Source organism: Castor canadensis, chromosome 7 (genome assembly GCF_047511655.1).
Source record: "Castor canadensis chromosome 7, mCasCan1.hap1v2, whole genome shotgun sequence".
Taxonomy (NCBI): domain Eukaryota; kingdom Metazoa; phylum Chordata; class Mammalia; order Rodentia; family Castoridae; genus Castor; species Castor canadensis.
This window is the reverse complement of record NC_133392.1, coordinates 54,432,290-54,453,468: the sequence shown is the minus strand read 5'-3', so window position 1 is coordinate 54,453,468 and position 21,179 is coordinate 54,432,290. Positions and strand designations below refer to the sequence as shown.

At 38.0% G+C, this 21,179-nt stretch overlaps 1 protein-coding gene across 9 annotated transcripts in view; it reads left to right on the top strand.

Moving 5' to 3' along the window:
* Positions 1-12,206, top strand: part of Jmjd1c (jumonji domain containing 1C) — a 236,249-nt gene extending 224,043 nt beyond the window's left edge. For all 9 annotated transcript variants that reach the window (XM_020169780.2, XM_020169783.2, XM_074078968.1 and 6 more), the window contains 4 exons: positions 1,953-2,092; positions 3,508-3,684; positions 10,905-11,036; positions 11,326-12,206. In XM_020169780.2, coding sequence (XP_020025369.2) covers positions 1,953-2,092; positions 3,508-3,684; positions 10,905-11,036; positions 11,326-11,415 — 539 coding nt within the window. In that variant the 3' untranslated portion in view covers positions 11,416-12,206. The remainder of the gene's footprint in view (positions 1-1,952; positions 2,093-3,507; positions 3,685-10,904; positions 11,037-11,325) is intronic.
* Positions 12,207-21,179: the final 8,973 nt, after the last annotated feature.

Genomic DNA, 21,179 nt, shown 5'->3' with positions numbered 1-21,179 from the left:
TAATAATTAGGTTTTAGTTTCCATTCCCTTGATCCTTCTCTGAAACTCTGACCCATCATTTATTCCTTCTTTTAGAGATAGAGTCTTAGGTCTTAAAATTTTTCTCTACTGGCTTCTCTTCAGAATAGAACAGCCTCTGGAGCTCAGTGGTAGGGCATTTACCTATCATGCAGGAAGCCTGTGGTAGAGCACCTGCCTAGCAAGCATGTAGCCGTGAGTTCAAACTTCAGTACCACCAAAAAAATTAAAGTTTTTGCTGACTTACCTCTCTGTCACACTTCTTTTTAGTCATGCTTCTATACTGGTTGAAATCACTTTTGCTCCTGCTTTCACTGATTTCCATTTGGATAATCTGAGTCATTTCTGGTTGCAGCAGAGTAGCTCAAGTGATAAAGCACCTGCCTAGCAAATGTGAGGCCCTGATTTCAAACCCAGTACCTCCAAAAGAAAAAACAAAGGAGTTATCTCTTTCTGCTTTATCACTCATGTCCCTTTGTGTTACATGGCAGTTTTAACTACCACCTCTTCAGATCCTGGCCTTTGCTAATGTGACATACAGTCTGGCATACCATAAACATGTAATAAATGTTTTACTCTTGCTGGCTAGGCTCAGGTGGTTCAAGCCTGTAATCCTAGCTACTTGGAAGACTGAGATCCAGATGATCATGGTTCAGTGCAAGTCTGGGCAAATAGTTTGTGAGACCCTATCTCCAAAATAACGAGCAAAATGTTTTAGAAGCATTGCTCAAGCAGTACTGCACCTGCTTTGCAAAGGTGAAGCCCTGAGCTCAGAAATCCCAGTCTCACCAAAAAAAGATGAAAAGAAAACCTTGCCAAACAGGTTTGTATATTTAAAAAATGTGCTAGGTGCTGGTGACTCTTTAGCTATTAAGGCAGAGATCAAGAGGATCAGAGGTCAAAGCCAGCACGGCCAAATAGTTCAACAGACCCTATCTTAAAAAAACCCCATCACAGTAAAGGGATGGTGGAGTGGCTCAAGCATTAAGACTGCCTGCCTAGCAAGCATGAGGCCCTGAGTTCACACCCTGGTGCTGTCAAAAAAAAAAATTGCTGTCCTAGATATTAGGAAACATCTGCTGTATCCTTTGCAGTAGGCAGTAGTTGAAGTAAAGAAGACCTAGTTAGTTCCAAACTTAGTATTTTCGTGTGTGTGTGTTTTGGGTGGCACTGCAGTACTGTGGCTTGAACTTGGGGCTTCAAACTCAGAGCCTTGTGCTTGCTAGGCAGGCGCACTACCACTTGAGCCACTCTGCTAGCCCAGTGTTTCATTTTTATACTTTCAAAATTTCTTATATACATACCCATATATCTAGGACTTTTTTTTAGCATGTTAAAATTTTATTGCCTGATGTTTTCTCACAATCAGAGGTTTGTTGTTTATGAAGCATTTGCATTTGATGTCAAATTAACCATAGTAAAATATGAGATCCTATTGGGATTAATTCTTTTTTAAAGTTATGAGCGAATTACCTTCATCTTTCTGAACATTTTTAGTCACCTCACTGACCCTTTTTACTCAAGAATAAAATAGAGGTTAATTGTCCTTGTCTGTGTTACTCAGTAGTTACAGGAACCAACCAGTTAATGGTCATAAATGTCCTTTGTAAGTTAGAAAGTGCTATTAGTGCAAGCACTTGTTAGGACCCACCCACTTGGGACAGAAAAGTAGCTAAAGTTGAATAGCAACTTCTGTCTCTTGCTCCTTGATTTGCAGAAAACAAACTGGGAAAATGTGTTACTCTTTTGAGTGGTACACTGTAGACCAAACCCCAGTTCTCTGCTTTTCTAACAGTTTTGACTATATAACTGCATTTGACTCCTTAAGAGCAGTGTCAGTCAACACCTTATGCTGCTTTGATTAACCAAGTCTAGATTAATTGAGTTTCTGGTAATCTTACTGAACAATTTGAAAATATTCTCCTTTGTTTTAGGTATACTTAAGAAATTTGAGGAGGAAGATTTGGATGACATTTTGAGGAAAAGATTGAAGGACTCAACTGAAATACCTGGTGCTCTGTGGCATATCTATGCTGGAAAAGATGTTGACAAGATAAGGGAATTTCTTCAAAAGGTACAGTTTAGGTTAACAGATAATCTTAGCTCTTCAGCTTGAACAAGAAGTAGAATGATTTCAGTATCATTTGGCATTCAGCAATATATAATCATTAAATAACTTTTTAGCCCAAGGGAAGTTGGGATTTTTGATGAAAATCAAAAGCTTTTAATGCCTACTTCCTTTTGAGGATTGTGAATGGTGGCTTGTTCTTTGTTCCTAGTACTCCTCTGTCTGCCACTTATTAGTTGGGTGTTAAAAGGTAGTTAGTGGGAATTGCCAGATATAAAAACCAGTATTTTCTGGAAACATCTAAAGAAGGTAGGATATTTTATTTTTTGTGAATCTAATAACTTTATGCTCTTGACCTAGTCAATGTTTATACTTTATATTTGATCAGACTGTGATATTTGTAATTTTGAGTAATTACACTTTAATGTAATTCAGACATTCTGAAAGAAATTAACACATCAACCTGAAAAATTGGCTCAAACCTTTTGCCAAAATGTTCTCAAATTTTTATCATTTTAGGGATTCTTTTTAGGAATCACCATTGTTGCTTATTTTGTTATACTTCATCTTCTTAAGGGCTGTTTCTGTGATCAGTGTGAAATGAAGAAGCCTCATAACTATTGTTTTATCTCAAAGTATCTACCAGTATTTTAATCTAAAATGTGTGCCTTTGAAAGCAGATTTTTGGGGGGTTGGGACAGTTGTTTGTTTTTCGTTGGTAGTAGGGGGTTGAACTCGGTGCCTCATACTTCTAGGCAGGCACTCTGCCACTTGAAACCTGAAAACAGATTATTTAGTTGATTGGGTTAAAAAAAAAAAGTCCTTTGATTTAGCTTTGTACATTCCTTTAAAAGGAGTTCAAGAAATGTTTATGAGCATGGCAACAGTGGCTCACACCTGTAATCTGCTACTCGGGAGGCAGAGATCAGGAGGATAGAGGTTCAAGGCCAGCCTGGGCAAATAGTTTTCAAGACCCTTTTTCAAAAGATCCAATGCAAAGACAGGACCGGCACAGTAGCTCAATTGGTAGAGTGCCTGCCTTAGCAAGCATGAGACCCTGAGTTCAAACCCCAGTACCATCCTGAAGGGAAAAAAAAATGTTTATGAAATCCATACACACAAATAAATGATTTGGCTTTTGGGAAAAAACAGCTAAATTAAATTTCCTCAGTTGGGCAATGTATTATTGAAACAATTGGTAAGGAAGGAAACCAGATTGAAGAAAACTTGATAGTGGAAGGAGTTGGTAGAAAGGTAAGAGAGTGTGATTCACTCTATTAACAGCATTTCAGCTGTGTTACTTTAATACCTTTTGACTTTTCTGATTATTGTAGACTTACTATTATAAACAAAATAGAAGTTACACTGAGTAGGATTTTTCATTTCCCTTATTTAAGTTAGGGCTCTAATCCATTTTTCAGATTTCAAAAGAACAAGGTATTGAAGTTCTACCAGAACATGATCCAATTCGTGACCAAAGCTGGTACGTGAATAAAAAGCTCCGCCAAAGACTACTTGAAGAATACGGAGTTAGAACCTGTACTCTTATTCAGTTCCTTGGTGATGCCATTGTTTTACCAGCAGGAGCACTTCATCAGGTACATACAAAGTTTATTCTAACATACCTGTTACTGATAGAACTAATTTTGGAACAGAAGTGGTTCTGGGTATAGATACAAATGAAAGAAGGCATAGTTAAGAGAATGGTTTGCACTGGTCTGCTTTCATAAGTCTCTAAAATGGCATTCTAGTGGTTGCAGAAATCTGAAATAGTTAAAATGCTTTGAGAGCTTAAATTCTTATAACATGAGCCAAATTTCCTTTTTATATTATCTCTGATTTAGTGAATTAAAATCTAATTTTTGAGCTGGGGATTTAGCTCAGTGGTTGACTGTTTGCCTAACATGCACAAGGTCTTGGGTTTGATCCATAGTACTACAAAAAATAAAGAGTTACTATATATTCATTCTCCTTAGTGGGGACTAAAAAGGTAGAGAGATTTGATCAGGTTTTAAATGTTACTTCCTGCTTCTCTTTAGCATGCTGACATAATAATAGCCTGTCTAAATAAAGTTGTATAATTTATATAGCTATTGATCCACAAAACTTAATCTCTAAACTAACCACTCTGTCGCAAGTAAGTACATACATACACACCCAATCTTTCTTTCTGTAGCTTAACATGTGGCACATGGAAAAATGGCATAGTATAGACGTGGTGGGTATGGAGAATGGGATTTAAAGTGCACAATAGGATCCCATAGAGAGAATGGAGGACACAGCCAACTTACTCCTTTAGTAATAAAGTACATAAGGAAAAACCTGAGACCCCCACCATTCCCAAAAGTTATGTTGCCTCAGTGGGTTCCCCATCACTCAGTAATTGAGGTGTATCTGATATGTATTTGTTACCAAGGAAAGTTTCTTCATGTTATAACTACACTGAGTCACTGCCTGTTTTGCATGTTTGATATTACTGTGCACAAATATTCCTTAAATGATAATAGTCGTTTTTTGTTGTTGTTTTTGTTTTTATTTTGTTTTGATTTTTGTTAGGATATCATATTCATCATTCTTACATCTCATGGCATTTATGATAGTAAAAATACAAAATGTGTTTGTTTTTGGTGGTGCTGAGGTTTGAACTTGCTAGGAAAGCAGTCTGCTACTTGAGTCATGCCTTCAGCCCTGCAATAGTAAAATACAGAAACACAACGATGTGCCTTTTTCTTTACGATAACTTCCTTGAAAAATAGTATTGTTATAATTTTGTAAATAAAAATAGTCCTTTAATAATATATATAGATTCCTTTCAAAATTATGTACATGGTCAACTTCAGTGACATTGCAGTTGTGTTTTTAAATTTGAGGTATAATTTGTATGTACATGTGTATTTGAGTTGCTTCCAATTTGGGGCGATAGTAAATAAAGCCACTGTAAACATTTACACGTAGGCTTTTGTGTAAATTTAGGTTTTCATTTTTACTAAGTAAGTACTGCCTAACTATATGATAAATGCGTGAAATGCTTGAACCTTTTCCCTCTAAAGCAGTGTTGTATACCTTTCATTTCCTTTACTTCCTCTCTAGCACTTGTTACTGTCAGTTTTATTTTGAAATCATAAGTGTACAGTGGTATCTGCACTGAATATGTTTATATGTATTTGCCATCTATTTGCTTTTGTTTTAATTATTTTGTTTGGAGTGTTCCTTATTCCAGATGTAAGGCCTTATCTGATGTGTTTTCCAGATACATTCTCCAAGTCTCTGCTTGTCTTTCCATTCTCTAAGGTTTTTCAAAGATCAAAAGTGGGTACTGGATGTAACTTGGCAGGAGAATGCTTGCTTTGCAGGTGTGAGGCTATAGGGTGGATCACTAGTACCACAGAACAGTTTCATTTTAATTCTAGTTCACAAACTTTTTCTTCTATGGATTGTACATTTGTTTTTGTATCTACAAAATTTTTTGTCTAGTCCAACATTAAAGAGATTTTCACCTATGTTTTCTTTTACAAGCTTTACAGTTTTCATGTTGTATTTGGGTATGTGACTTTTTTTTAGTTAATTTTTATAACTAGTACACATTATAGATTGAGGTTTTGGTTTGGTTTGGTTTGGTTTTTGTGTGTGTGTGAGGGGGTTTTTTGGTTTGTTTTTTTTTGTTTTTTTTTTTGTTTTTTTTGAGCTAGAGTCTCAAGAACTATTTGCCTGGGCTGGCTTGAAACTGGGATCCTCCTGATCTCTGCCTCCTGAGTAGCTAGGATTACAGGTATGAGCCACTGGTGCCCGACTGAGGTTCAGTTTTCCCATGTAAACATTTGGTTGGTTGAATACAATTTGTTTTGAAAAGTCTACCTTTAAATATTTTTCCTTTGAAAATGTAATGCATTATGTTAAGTAAAAAGTTCTAGCAGTGTAAAAAAGTATTGAAACTCAATCTCCCACCCTTGCCTCCAGGTAAGCTTTCTTCAAGGTGGTCTTTGTTAACCACAGAAGTACTAGGTTTACACTTGTCTCCCTGCTGCTTCTATTTTTTCGAGGAGAGAGTAGGAGGAAAAAAGCTATTTTTTTAGCCAAATAGTAGTCACGAAGTGTTCTTGTCAAAAAGTTTACATACCACTCTGCTCAAAAGTTCACAAAAGCCTCACAGGGCCCTAAGCAATCACTACCTATACCCTATTTGTGCCTGCCCTGAGACTCTTACCCATCCATCACCACCCCCCCAAAAAAATATACATATGTATTTTTATACATATATATTTGCCTATATATATATGCATACACAGGTCACTGCTTTTCTCTGCTTCAGCTCTTCTAATTGCTTTCTCTCTCTTTGCCCAAGTTCCTACTCCAGGGTCTTTGTACCTTGCTAATCCTTGTGCCTATAATTCTTTCTCCTCTCAGATATCTGTAAGACTTGGTCCTTTACATTCTAAGACTTTGTTCTCAAATGTTACTACCTTCTCATTGAGGACACCCTCACTTAAAACTGTTAATTGACACAATTCTTTGTCATTTTCTGTGCTTTATTTTCCCTTGATGTAGGCATCACCTTCTGATACGATTTGTAATTTACTTTCTATTGTCTTAAATTCCTCTCTAGAATGTAATTCCCCTCTGGAATTTTGCGTCAAAAATGACAGGGTTTTTTTGGTTGGTTAGTTGGTTTTTGGCTTTTGGTTTTTTTGCAGTGCTGAGTCCTGAATTGAAACACGAGTGTCTACCACAGGATCACGTCCCAGCCCCATGATTTGTTTTTGGTTTTTTGTTTTTTTTTTTTTTTTTTCTTCCATTGCTCTCTCCCTGTTAATAATGCATTAAGATATTTGTAAAGTCTCTTTTATGAAGACCTGAGAATATGTTCTCATTTACATTATTTTTATACATGTAGATGGATGCAAAATTATGACTTTCTTATAATTTTATATGTATTGTGTTCTTTGTGCAAACGTGTATGTTTTGACTGCTTCCCGTATGTGTCTTTGGCTACTTCAGAAAGTTTACTAAGCTTGGAGCCTAATTTCCGATTTTCACTATGCATATATGTACATCAGAAGACAAATTTTTTTGAGATGTATAGAAAATTCATGGCTTGTGGAAAGCACATTTATCTATAATAAAATCTGTTACATCAGAATAGACTGTGAGGCAGCATGTATGACCTCAGCTAGCAAACTCTATTCTGAAGTCTGCCACTAAAGTGTTGCTGAGTGATCTGAGACAAAATCTCAATTTCTGTTCTGTGTATCTTGCACAGAAATTGCCAACTATTGAAACAGAAATTTCTACCTTCTCTCTCATGTGATGTGATTGATAATAACAGCAAAGTTCTTCTTACTCTGTTGAGAATCCCTGACTCACAAGTTGTAGTAACGTTATTTTGAGACAGAATTCAAAAGAAGTGATAACTGTTTTCATAGTATTTACTTTGGTTTGATACTCATTCTGTTTTTGACCTATTTTGGTGTTAGGTGTTTGAATACTGTTCATTGATCCAAAGGACCACAGGTGATCCTCAAAGGAATTCCAGACTGTTAAATCAGTGTTTCTCAGTCTTTAGCATAAGAATTTCCTGGAGGGCTAGATCAGTCATACATACTGCTATAACCTACCCCTGCAGCTTCTGATTTATTGGGTCTGGGAGAGAAGGAACCTGAAACTTTAATTTCTAACAAGTTCCTAAAGCAATGCTAGTGTTATTATTCATAGACTATACTTTGAAAAACATACAAATAGGAAGCCTTTCCAAACTGTAAGCACCTATCAAAAAACAGTTAAACCAAGTGCCAGCAGTGCTAGGGAAGAAGCAGCTTTCTGTTCTTTGGACTGTTAACAGTGAGTACTTCCAGAAACCAAACTGAGAATAGTAGCTCTGTCTGTTTTGGGGTAGCTCTGACATGTGTCTTAACAATCAAAGGAACTCTGCTAGCTATATCCCCCCCACCCCCCCCTTTTTTTTTTTTTTTTATTTAATAGTACTGGAGTTTGAACTCAGGGCCTACATCTTGAGCCACTCCACTAGCCCTTTTTTGTGATTGGCTTTTTTCGAGATAGGCCAGCTTCGAACCGTGATCCTTCTGAGTAGCTAGGATTACAGGCACTGGGCAGCCATAGTCTTCTTTATATAAGAACCACTCCAAAATTGAAGAGTTAGAAATCTTTTGTTGGTAAACATGACTAAATGTGTAAAACCTCTATGTATCTCTAGATAGATCATCTGGACCCTTGACTTTTCAGTATTTATTTTGCCTCACTCATAGCATTCTGAGTGGGTGTTACTTAAAAAGCAGCATTGCCTCCCAAGTAGATGGAATTACCATATGAGCCACCACGCTCCACCAAGAATTACATTTTCTTTTTCCTTTTTTTTTTTTTTTTTTTTTTGGCGGCACAGGGGTTTGAACTTAGGGCCTCACACTTCCTAGGTAGATGCTCTTACCACTTGTGCCACTCTACCAGCAAGAATTACATTTTCTTAACTACTTATTTATGATTACAACTGATAGTATGACTAAGACAATATAAGTCTGGGAAGTGAAATAAAAATGACTCAAAGATGAAAAAGGGATACTTGGGATGGGGAATTCATTTGCATTCTACTTTAAAACTGAGTCCTTGCCTCTTCAAACTAAACCTCACACTCACCCTCAACCTGAAGCCTTTCAACAAAATAGCAGATGGGGGTTATTAGAAACATAATAGCAGCTTTTAAGCATTGACAAATATCATTCTGGAAAAACCTCATTTTTAAGCCACCATAAGCTGATGAAGGACAGAAAACTTTTTCGGAACTCTGGAATTAATCCAAAGCTTAAAGCAACCAAGAGGCCATTTAATGAAGAAAAATGGCAGCTGAATTTGGGCTCTTAAGGAAAAATCTCTGTTAGAACACTGACTGACCCCTGAAGTAATGGAGCAGAGACTTCAGTGACCACACCCAACAAGGAATATGGCCTGGGTGAAAGTTTGGAGAAGTCACTAAGTGATGACTGCTACCTTCTGCAGTCACCAACAGCAAACTCTGGGGCAGGGAGAACTAAAGTTAACACATTTTAATGATCAGATGCTCATTTTTCTAACAAAGAGCTACAAGATATGCATAGTAAAAGGAAATATAGCCCATTCAAAGGGAGAAAGTAAACTGACAGAATTGTTCACTGAAGAAGCCCAATCATCAGACTTAACTAGACATTTGCCTTTAATGTGCTTAAAAGGCTGAAGGAAAGTCAATGGATAAAGACCTAAAGGAAACCAGAAAATTAAGAATGAACAAAATGAGAATATCAATAAGGAAAGCAATTATAAAAAGGAACCAAGTAGAAATTTTTGGAACCACAAATGATTTTAAGACATGCCAGAGCTAGATACATTAAAAGGTAACTTTCTAAAACCTTTGAAAGACTTACTTTTCCCACAGTATGCTTACATAAAGACATAGGAGAGGGCATTTGGAGACTGTGTATGATGGTTTCAGAGTTAATGTAAGACTATAAAGCATCTATTAGACAAGACATCCCAGGAGCTGGGCTCCTGTTGACTTGCCATTTATTGGCTGATTTATCTTGGGACAGGCGCTGAACATCTCATCCATAGTCTACTGTTTTGTGAAATAGAGCATCTGTTCTACAGACAAATAATGAAGAACCAGTGAGACTGTACAGAAATGCAGAAAATGTGTGAGGCATCCACTATTTATTCATCCTCCAGAGGAACCAACAACAATGATTATAATAGAGAATGTTTGCTTTATATTCTATCAAGTTATCAGTAGAGGCACAGTGCTTGAGTTAAAGAACTCTGAAGACTTCAGCAGCTATTCAGGTGGTCATATGTCCAGAGGAGGAATTTAACCCCTCTGGAATTCCATTATCCTATCATCAGTTAGATTTTATTTCCTGGAGTCTCCATTTCCCACTTACTATCTCTTTCATCTCACTCCTCCCAAATTAAGTTTGTTTTGCAAACTGTTAAAAATTAGAATAGACTTAAATGCTTAGTTTTTTCCACTATTTCTCCTTTCCCAGGAATTTTTATGACATTTTAAAATACCTGTAGAAGACAACTTAGAAACAATACAGATCCTAGATTGGATTGGCTTGGGCCTTCCTCTGTGGTACTGAGCATAAATAGAAAGCAGTTTTAAGAAATAGTGAAGTACAGAATTAGTAAATGCTAAGCAAATAAGAGATAATATTGGTTGGCTTCTTATAAAAGCTTCATTAAGAAAGAGAAAACATTGGAAAAACTGTTAAGCTAAAGTCACAGAGGATTAAAGTTCTCTTTAATTTGGACTATAGGCTCAAATAACCAAAATCTTAGGACAGTTCTGAAACTCATTTTCAGAATTGAGGTCAATAGATCTGTATTAGAACTATAGTTTTTATCCCAATTCCTCATGAACTAAATTGCCTTTCTTTTTCTTTATCTCAGTGTAAGAATTAAGTGAAATGACCAAGAGCAGCATCAAACATACTCAGATTGAGTACATCTGAGATTCTTTCTCCTGTAGCAATTTTTTTAAAAGTCTACCTTGACAGAATTGATAATTTAGAATGTGATTATCAGCCTTTCCAAAGGATTCCTGGAAAAGTTACTTCTTTTTATCATTTAAAAATACTTCATTTGCCAAGTCACTTAACATGAAGCTTTTCAGCGACATACCTTTCTCATTAAAGTATGGTCTTCTTTGAAATTCTTTTGATGGTTTAGAAAAATGAATTCTCTGGTAGAATTGGCCTTTGTGTTTATTGGTTTTAGACAGTTTTTCTCACTCTTACTTCCTAATATTTGTATTTAATGGCTTTTCTTTTGGGAATAGGTACAGAATTTTCACAGCTGTATTCAGGTAACTGAAGACTTTGTATCTCCAGAGCATCTCGTACAATCATTTCACTTAACACAGGAACTGAGACTGTTAAAGGAAGAAATCAATTATGATGATAAACTACAGGTAAGAAGGGTTCTAACTAGATCCTGTTCTTCAGGCTTTTGTATTCAGACAATATACGTACATTAAGCGATCATTGCCTTCTTTGTTGCATTATAATAACAATCAAAGATTAACACCAACATGCATTTAATTATATATGAATTTTAGTGTCACTTATTTTAACTGTGATATTTCCCTTCTCTTTAAATTTGGTTTTCCTTAGTCTCCATTAAAGTTATTTTATCTGGCAGTTGTCGTTTGTTAATTTCTCTCCAGCTCAAGTGATTAGAAATATCAACATCTCTTTCAGGTTAAAAATATCTTGTATCATGCAGTCAAAGAAATGGTGAGAGCCTTGAAGATACATGAAGATGAAGTAGAGGATATGGAAGAAAGTTAAATGTTGGTCCGCTTTGATGTTTTTAGGCTCTAGAACTGAGATTATTTCCCCTTTATTAATCCACACTGATTTAAGTTTCATAAAACCATCAGTGCCAAGAAATTCTCTTTGTAGTAGTTACTTGCTACTGTCACCGCAGCAGTATAGCATATGTCACAGCCCTGTGATTCAATGTTAGTTAAAAACAGTACTACATGGCTGTTTCTGTATTATAGTGTATATGATATTTGTGAAAATGCCAGATTTAAAATGATGTATTTATTTTTGGTAAAAAAAAATTATATGCTATATTGTTGATTAAGTGTAAATGTGCCCTTGTACAGTTTAATAAAATAACTGATATTTTTCACTACATTGAGACAGTTACTGTGAGAATAGGACACAAACACCAGCTATCGCCTGCATTTGAGAAATTGCTGAATCGCACAGCAGTCATGTCATAATCAGAAAATTACTGCCAAATAATTGTAAAATTTGTAAAATATAAAGTATATACAGTAGATACTAAATACAGACACTTCAATATTTTGTTGAAGCTATTGACTGTACAATTAAACATTTTCAAAAGGTGTAATTTATTTAAAATTGTCTCATTTTGGTAAAATTTATGTGAAGTTTTAAAGCTAAATATTAAACTTAATATGCTGTGTAAATATATACATATATACATTTAATGATGTATTTTTTTAAAACATTGGCTTGCTTTTGTTAAAGTGCAAGTGTTCCATATGGCTTTGTACATTAAAGTTGAAAGGGGTTTTACATTTTCCATTAAAAATACTTTATCAGAAGTTGGACTGTTCCAGCGTTCTCCCTCTTTTGACATGCATACTACTGGGATAGAGAAGAGATTAGTCATCAGGCTGTGAACATGAGTTCTGTTTTCTGTGTAACCCCTTTAATTCAGAGTGTTGGTTTTAATAGAAGACCACTGTTAGCTGGTTGCTTTTGAGTTACTGGAAATACATAGTTCTCCACTGACACATATAGAATATTAAAAAGATGAAAACAGTGGCAGCTCAAGTTGTGCCATCTTGCAGGTTGCTTAATTTTTATCCTGATTTTGCCTGTGTCCACCATCCTTTAGCTCCACACAGGTTGTTATGCCACCTTCCACCTCAGGTAAGGTTCAGCCAGAAATGGTAACAATCATTTTCACATTAATTCCCTACACCTGGCACAAGAATACTGACTAGAAAAAAATTGGACTGAAATATATTTCACATCATCATGTGAGCTTTTGACTTTTTATTTACCTTTGCCATACTAGAGCTGGAACTCAGGGCCTCACACTTGCTAGGCAGGCACTCTACCACTTGAACCACTCCACCAGCCCAGCTTTTGACTTTTTAATACCATTTTTCTAAATGTATTCAGCACATTGCAGTTTCTTTTGTCATGTTATATATGATTTAGATTTGCTGTGAAATGAGCTTATATTGATACTGGAGGTTACTGCCTTCTGATCCACTAAAGATTGCCGGTTCAGGAACCCAAAGTCTGGTGATTTGTTTCAAAAAGTTTTTTTGTTTTTTGTTTTGTTTTGTTTTTTCTCGCTATAGCATGAAGCTCCTTTTAACCATCCCAGAAACCCTTCATTGTAGCTGAAGCTAGGGAATGTCACATCAGGCATTATGGCTTTCAAAGCATACCCACCTGATGAAGAATACTCTAGCCATAGTTTAAAGAGGGTTCTGTCCATGGTCTGAATTCCATGCTAGTGACCTAATTCTTTTCAAGCCCAAGATGGAAGAAGAAGACTAATGTTTACATCATTTAAGACATCTGTAGGTTTTAAGGGAATTGCATTCATTACTGATTGCTTCCTGATTATTGAAGTAATTCCTTTATCATTTATCCTGTTCCTTCCATCTTTTTGGTTGGCTCTGCTGTTCTTAACATCAATGAGAACATCATAATATGCCATTTGCCCCCAGAAAGTGGTTATAATAAGAATCGTCTTCAAAGTAGAATAGTTTGAAAAATGGCAAGGTCAAGGAGATTTATAAAGGGAAAAGTGTGCTGAATATTTCCATTTCTTTTCTGCCATGTATTCACATTGCAGCATCCAAACATTATTTCTGTGACTTCCCTTTTGCTACCATGGGGTATGGCTTTAGTCATGTCTGAGAAAGATTTAGTAACCTTCAGAAGAAAAGTGCACTAGTCCCTTTAGTTTGTATGTATGTATACCATATGCACAAATAGGCTATTTCTACGTGCAAATCAGATCAATATTGTCTGCTGTGGGTGGTGGGGGAGAGAATATGATTCATTTACAATTATTCAGTACACTATGAATTGCGGGATAACAGGCAATATTTGCTGCTAGTCCTGTCACCAAGTTTAGACTTTCCTAATTGTATGATTATGTAGCACTTAGATTTACCTAGTTAGGCCTTGAAACTACATGGTAAGTATAACTAGTATACAGAATACTTTGGCTTCCGTAGTAATCCATCTCATTCTTTTTAATGTAAATGACTTTTAAACAAAAATGAAATGCTGGTAGGCTTCAGGTCACTACAGTTGAATAGGGCCAGGCACAGGTGACTCGAGTCTGTAATCCTAGCTACTTGGAGCCAGAGACCAGGAGGGTTAAAGTTCCAGGGCAGCCCAGGCAAAATACTTCCTGAGACTCAACACAAAAATAGGGCAGGTGGAGTGACTCAAGTGGTAGAGTGCCTGCCTAGCAAGTGTGAGACCCTGAGTTCAAACCCCAGCACAGTACAAAAGAAATGTTGAATAGGAAGGTATTTCCACAGCTGACTTCAGCTATTTAGTCTATGCTCAGTGGGTTGTAGGCACAGTTAAAGGTGGAGCACTTGCCTAGCGTGCACATGGCCCTGGGCTTGGACCTCAGCACCACACAAAGTCAGTTCTCCTTAATGAGCCATCTATAAGCAACTAAGCCTGGAAGGTTACCTTTTGCTGCTTTGTCTTTGAGAAGACCTCAGCACTTGGGCTAATGGAGGTATGCCAAGGACATGGTTGTATGTGGGGGTCAGAGCTGTACTCCACTTCAGCAGTAAATGCAGGCTTAAGACAAGAGAACAACACTGCCTCTCTACCTTCTAGTCTTTGGTACTAAACTTGACAGATGATTATGTCTGAACAACTGGAGCAGTGAGCAAACTCAAATGAGGACAAAGTACAAAATCAGGTGGGAGCTGAATCCTTTCCCAAGGAGAGCCAGTGTGTCTTGTGTGGCAGTATATCGAAGGATGGTAACTTACTCTGGTCCAGTCAGTACTGTTACAGAGATGGAAACAAATAGGATCAAAGTAGAGCGACATGTTCAATAAATGGAAGGAGTTTGTGATAAGGGGACATGGATCACCACTTCCAGCTACACATACCTTTCAAAAACATCAGTTGTGGGCTGCTGGAATGGCTCAGTACATTGCAGTAGGAGGAACTCAACATGGGCTAGATCTCTTAAAATTGATTCAAAATCATTTCTTGAATACCTGTTAGGTGTTTGGCAGTGGTAACGTGGTAAGAAAAGATACTTCCTCAGGATTGTACCATCTATGCTAAACATTAGGTGACAAGTTTTGGGAAAGGTATAGTTGTGCCTGCGGCTAGGGGAATGCTTGAGGGAGGAGGCAGTATCTGCACAATCTTTCAAGAAAAATTATAAAGACCTGTAGACATTATTTAGATCTGATAAGACCTTTTCCATAACCACATTAGCTGTGTGAGACTTCCAACACTTTTCAAAAGTGGTTTAAAAGAATTACTCACTTCGGAGATGCAGAGGGGAAGGAACCACTGCTTGGAACTACCTTAGATGAGTATCAAATAGACAAATCCCTATCATTGGCAATCAAAAATACAGTCCAATTATTTTCACATCAAACTTGTAGAGACTGATAGCCTGAATTTCTGTTGTTTTTGAGACCAAACTCAAGATATTCCTGCTTTAGACTCCAGAGTGCTGGGATTACAGGTGTGTACCACACCTAACACCCAGCCCTGAGCTGCTTTTCATCAGTAAACGGAATATAGCTAACCAAATATATTTTATTTCCTAATTCTTCAATTTTAGTAACTCATGTATAGGCCTTTCCCCAAAACTTAACCAATTTTTTAAAAACTAGAATTTACTTTTGTTTTGCAGAAAAATTATTTTGAACAAAAATTGTTAAGCAGACATTCCACATGTAAAAGAAATTAAACCCCATTATATTCCATTCCATTACTGTGCTATGCAAAGTCCCACATTAAAAACAAGCTTATGGGGGGAAATAGTGTTAGGGCTTAATACTCTAAAAAGGAAAAAAAACGGATTGTGTGTTAAGCATTTGAGAAATTTATAAACACTACACATACACACGGACTCTAAGTAGACAAGTTTACTTGTGCGCATCAGGATGACTTGAGCTGCTGTGAAGTGGTGAAGGAAGATCAAAGGGAAAGGTAGTACTAGACAGGAATGGGTGCAGTCCATCTTGGTGAGAAGGTCGTATGTGTTCTGTGTATTCCTTTGCTGGCTACATCAGGAAGTACGAGTTTTCTGCATCCATTTCTGCTCTAAATAACCAAGTCATAATATGCTCAGGTTGTACCCAAATGTATGTCATTTTGGAACAAATTTGCATGTTCAAGACAACTATTCCATAAAAATTCTTTCAATCAAAGCTTTCTACAGCCAGTGAAGATCTGGAGGTGTGGCACAAGCAGTAGAACACCTGCTAGCAAGCACTAGGCCCTGAGTTCAAACCCCAGTCCTGCCAAAAATAAAAATAATAAAGCCAATGAGATCACATTCCATGACATTAGGAATTTTGCCACTCTGTTGAGCTGGTTATCATGTAACCTGATCTGTCATTTCTCATGTTCCCTCCAGCGTGAGAAGTGAGCAGTCCAGGATTGAGTCCAGTGACATTATAAATGTGCGATGCAGAAGTCTCAGAAATAACATGGAAAGGTGTCATTCCTGGTCACTGAAAGCAACAATAGGGGTGGTTTGCTATAGTCTGCTTTCACACGAGCTGTTTTAGTCCATTTTGTTTTAAGTATTCCAACCACTGATAGTTTTCAAGTCAGTCGAAGGTTCACCTCACGGTCATAGAGAGCTGGGAGCCACTACTGTCAACTGAACTAAACTTTGGGGATGGGAATTCATTAAAAAAGTTATCAATAGCAGGTGTGATCACTGATTAGAGCTCAAATATCAAAGGATTTTAATTTTCATGAGTACCAACAAGTGAAAAGAATAGGGGAGACGTGTAATTACCCTCCCCAGGGATGACTACTGTTGGCTTACTTCCCGTAGATCTTTTCAAGGCCTTTTTTCTTTCTATTTGCACAGCAGAGATCATGTATTATAAAATCCCAGTTATATGGGAGGTGGAGGTGGGAGGGTTATTTACATTTTAAAAAAATTAACCAATACTTCAAGCACCATCCATATTCAACCAACTTTTTAAAGACCAAAATTCTTTTTTTTTTTTCATTTTTCTTTTATTATTCATATGTGCATACAAGGCTTGGTTCATTTCTCCCCCCTGTCCCCACCCCCTCCCTTACCACCCACTCCACCCCCTCCCGCTCCCCCCCTCAATACCCAGCAGAAACTATTTTGCCCTTATCTCTAATTTTGTTGTAGAGAGAGTATAAGCAATAATAGGAAGGAACAAGGGGTTTTGCTGGTTGAGATAAGGATAGCTATACAGGGCATTGACTCACATTGATTTCCTGTGCGTGTGTGTTACCTTCTAGGTTAATTCTTTTTAATCTAACCCTTTCTCTAGTTCCTGGTCCCCTCTTCCTATTGGCCTCAGTTGCTTTAAGGTATCTGCTTTAGTTTCTCTGCATTAAGGGCAACAAATGCTAGCTAGTTTTTTAGGTGTCTTACCTATCCTCACCCCTCCCTTGTGTGCTCTCGCTTTTATCCTGTGCTCATAGTCCAATCCCCTTGTTGTGTTTGCCCTTGATCTAATGTCCACATATGAGGGAGAACATACGATTTTTGGTCTTTTGGGCCAGGTAAAGACCAAAATTCTAAAACTTACCGTAATGCCCAAAAATTCAAGTAACTTTTGTGGCCCCATTGCCCATTTTTCTGTGGATTAGCCTGTATAGCCTGGTCCCTCCCTAAATAGCCATTTCCTCATAAAATAGGAAAATACATGATTGTGATTGGAAGCTCTTGCCACCCCCTCCAGGCCCCTCCCCTCCAGAAAAGATACATTGGTAGCAACGGAGACCCTGGAACTTAACACTCAAGTCTTTTCTTCGGGAGATGGACTAAGGGTGATTGAGGTAGGTTTGGTTCTTTAGATAACCAAGAATCTCTCAGACCTCAAACCTTTCTGAGAAATGTTTCTAGAAACTATCCTTTACAGCCCTGATGAGGCTTTTGTCCCTCAGCCCTGCCTTACTCCCTAATTTGTAGCCTTTCTCTTCCTGTACATCCTAAAATCCATGTTTGGTGGACTTACCTTAAAGATACTTCGTTTGTGTGCTTGATTCCTTCATCCTTTATCCTTGTCATACCTAGAATGCTCCACTCTCTTTTCTAATTTAGTACCCACAATACAAAAGCAGACACAACTGAAAAAAAAAATTGACCCTGACGTCACCTGAATTCTTGGAGCTACTGAACAATTCTAACCTAAGGTCCTATTACAAACATTTTCCATTCCTCAAGGCCAGGGCTTGACCCTGTCCCCCCAGACTTTTGGAAAAAAGGAATCCATTTGAGATTCCCTTTTTCTCATTCTGACCAAGGTTACTTAATCAGCGTTTTTATTTATTTATTTTTTGTGGTGGTGCCTAGGATTGAAGTCAGGGCCTCCTGCATGCTAGGAATTCTACCACTGAGTCACATCCTCAGCCCTACTTTCTGATTCAAACTGCTTGCTGCAAACAAAGTTGCTTGCCTTTACCTATAATTCATTTTCCATGTGCTACCTGCTACTTTCCTCAATAGGTCTAGAAATACAGCAGTTAACACTCTTTTTAGTGGCTGAAAGCAAAATGGTGTTCATTAACAGGTAACCATTAAATATTTGGTGTCCGTTTCCAGATTATAGTCATTTTAAGTGGAGGCATTTCTTGGCCTATACCTATCTGTAAACTGCTGTGTTACTGTGAGGTATTTACCAGTGACCAATAGTTTTTTGGTTTACTCTTTGCAGTCCATCACACCCCAAGTCCCAAGCTGCCAAATTCTCCAGAAAATCAGCAAGCACACTCCTCTCGCAGACAAGGCCATTCTTGTTAATGATGGCTTTTAAACAAACCTCTAGGAAGGTGGAGGCTGTTGGCCCACTGAGTGTCACCCTTCTTGAGATTAAACCCAGACAGCAAGACCTGAAAGGCCAGATCAGATGAAGTGGGCAAATCCATGGTTCCTGCTGCCCTAACTTGGCTCCCCCAGATCTTTCTTAAACTTTTTCGAACAGGTTTCCACGTCTGTTCTAGACTAAGCAAGTTAAGTAAGACCTCAGATCATACCCATTCTTCCACCATGGTCATTGGCACAACCCAACCTGCCTAATGACGCTAGAACCAGAGGTTTCTCACTGTCCACCAGGTGGCACTGTTAGTAAGCAGTGGCTTTTAAAAGGAAAAATAAGACAATCCAGGACATCCATTTTTGTTGTTTTTTGCAGTACTGAGGCTTGAACTGGGGACCTACACCAGTGCCCAACAATCTGGAAGTTCTTCATACTCCATACTCCCGAGATTTTTAGAGCGGCCTCATCACACCAGCACATCAGTTGTCCGCTGAAACTCAAGCCCATCTGTCCTCGGGGAAGGACAGGATGTGGGGGTTGAAAGTTCCCAGCTTCTAATAATGGCATGGCACTCCTATCACCCACGAAGTTCTAAGGATTTGAGAACTCTACCAGGAACAAAGACCAAAACAAGTATCTATTACCATTTGCACTGTCATAGTCTTCACCTATTCCTTGAGAAGCAGAGAATACCAGAAGTGGTTTACTGTGTACCTGAAGCAAGGTTTGGGTGATCAGATCCCTTGGTCAGCAGAAGTAAAATTCAGCTCCACTGTGACCCAGTTAACAGAACAATCTGCTAGCCAGAAAGCCGGTCCCCTGGTCCCAATGTCAATTCATAAATAAGGAGAGTGGAGTTTTAAGGAAAAGGAAATAAGGCTTATTATTTGTCAGGGGAGAAGGACATGGAGAGTCAGCCTCTCAAAGCTCTGCTGTCCCCTTCTAAGATAAAATGTCTTTTTAAAAAAATTATTCATTTATTCACATGTGCATACATTGTTTGGGTCATTTCTCCCCCCGCCCCTTTCTCCTACCCTCTCCCCCCAAAATGTCTGCTTTTTAAAGGGGAATTCAGATGCCTGGCTGGATTACATGAAATGCAGTGTCCTACAACGGGTGCCACCCTTGGTTCTCCAGGTGTCTGGTTCCCCAACTCCAAAGCTGTAGGTCTTGGCTGACAAGTTCACTCCTCTAGCAGTCAGAGTGGCAAGTGAAGAGTAAAGGGAGTTAGCCTTGGGCTCTCCAGCACGTAGACAAAGAGGGAGAAAACATCAGTTTGATTAACAGGTGGAATTAACTATCCAGTATGCAAGCTGGCTACCCCAAGTTTTCCCTTTTATAGTCCCTATTACAAGCCTTTTTCTTTTTTGGTAGTACTAGGGTTTCAACTCAGTGTTCTACTGCTTGAACCACACCCCCAATCCTTTTTTGCTTTTATTTTTTCAGATAGGGACTCTCATTTTTGTCCAGGCCAGACTTGGACCATCGTCCCCCTACCTGCACGTCCTGAGTAACTGGGATTGCAGGCATCCACTACCACACCTGGCTTGTTTGAGAAAGGTTCAAATGGGACTGAAATCCTCTAGACCTTCACCTCCTCAACACTGGGATTATAGGCATGGCCCATCATACCTGTTGTCAGACTTTTCGTTGCTCTTGGTACCACTTCACAGATCTCAAGGTTTCCTTGGGGCCCCAATTTGTTTACACATAAAACAGCATTTAAGGCCCTAAAAATTATGATATCCAAAATATAGTAAAACAAAATATTTAGGGTCAAAAGCAGAAAGATAACACACTTAACATTTTGAATCAAGTTAGCTAGACAATATTTTATTTCAATAACCTTGATGAAACACTAAGGACACAAATTTTGAAGGAACTGATTATTCTGAAACCTCCTCTTCCTGTTCCTTTTCCTCTTAACCGTGTTTTCCAGGTATAGTAGTGTGGCTAAAAGTGTTAGTACATACTATTTTTTGAAACAAATATTTTGGAAATGTTCTGTGAGAAAATGAGAACTCAGTACTAGGCTTTCTTGGCTTCTTAACACCCAACTAGATGCTAGAGTTTAATAAGAGGCTACCACTAAAAAAAAGACAAGTACCTGCTAAACTTCCTACTCATGCAGAATGTTATTCAGGGGAAACAAAATATTCTTAAGTCCTTTCAGTGCCTCATGCTAGACAAAAAGAAGACACAAGTCCACCTGGCAACTCCAGCCAGGGGACTCGGTCTTAGAATCAAGCAAGTGGGTTTGTCTCTTCTATAGAAGGTAGTGTGCTAGGACTCTTCAAGGTACCAATGTAGTCTTGGTCAAACCACATAAAAGTTGGGTTTGATGGCACACTACTGTAATCCCAGCACTTGGGAAGAGAAGAGGCAGGAGGATCACAAGTTTGAGGCCAGCCTGGGTTACAAAGCAATATGCTGTCTCAAAAAAAAAAAAAAAAAAAAAACTGACAAGAGTGGCTCAAGTAAGAATGACACTAGGTTCAACCAAAAGAAAACCCC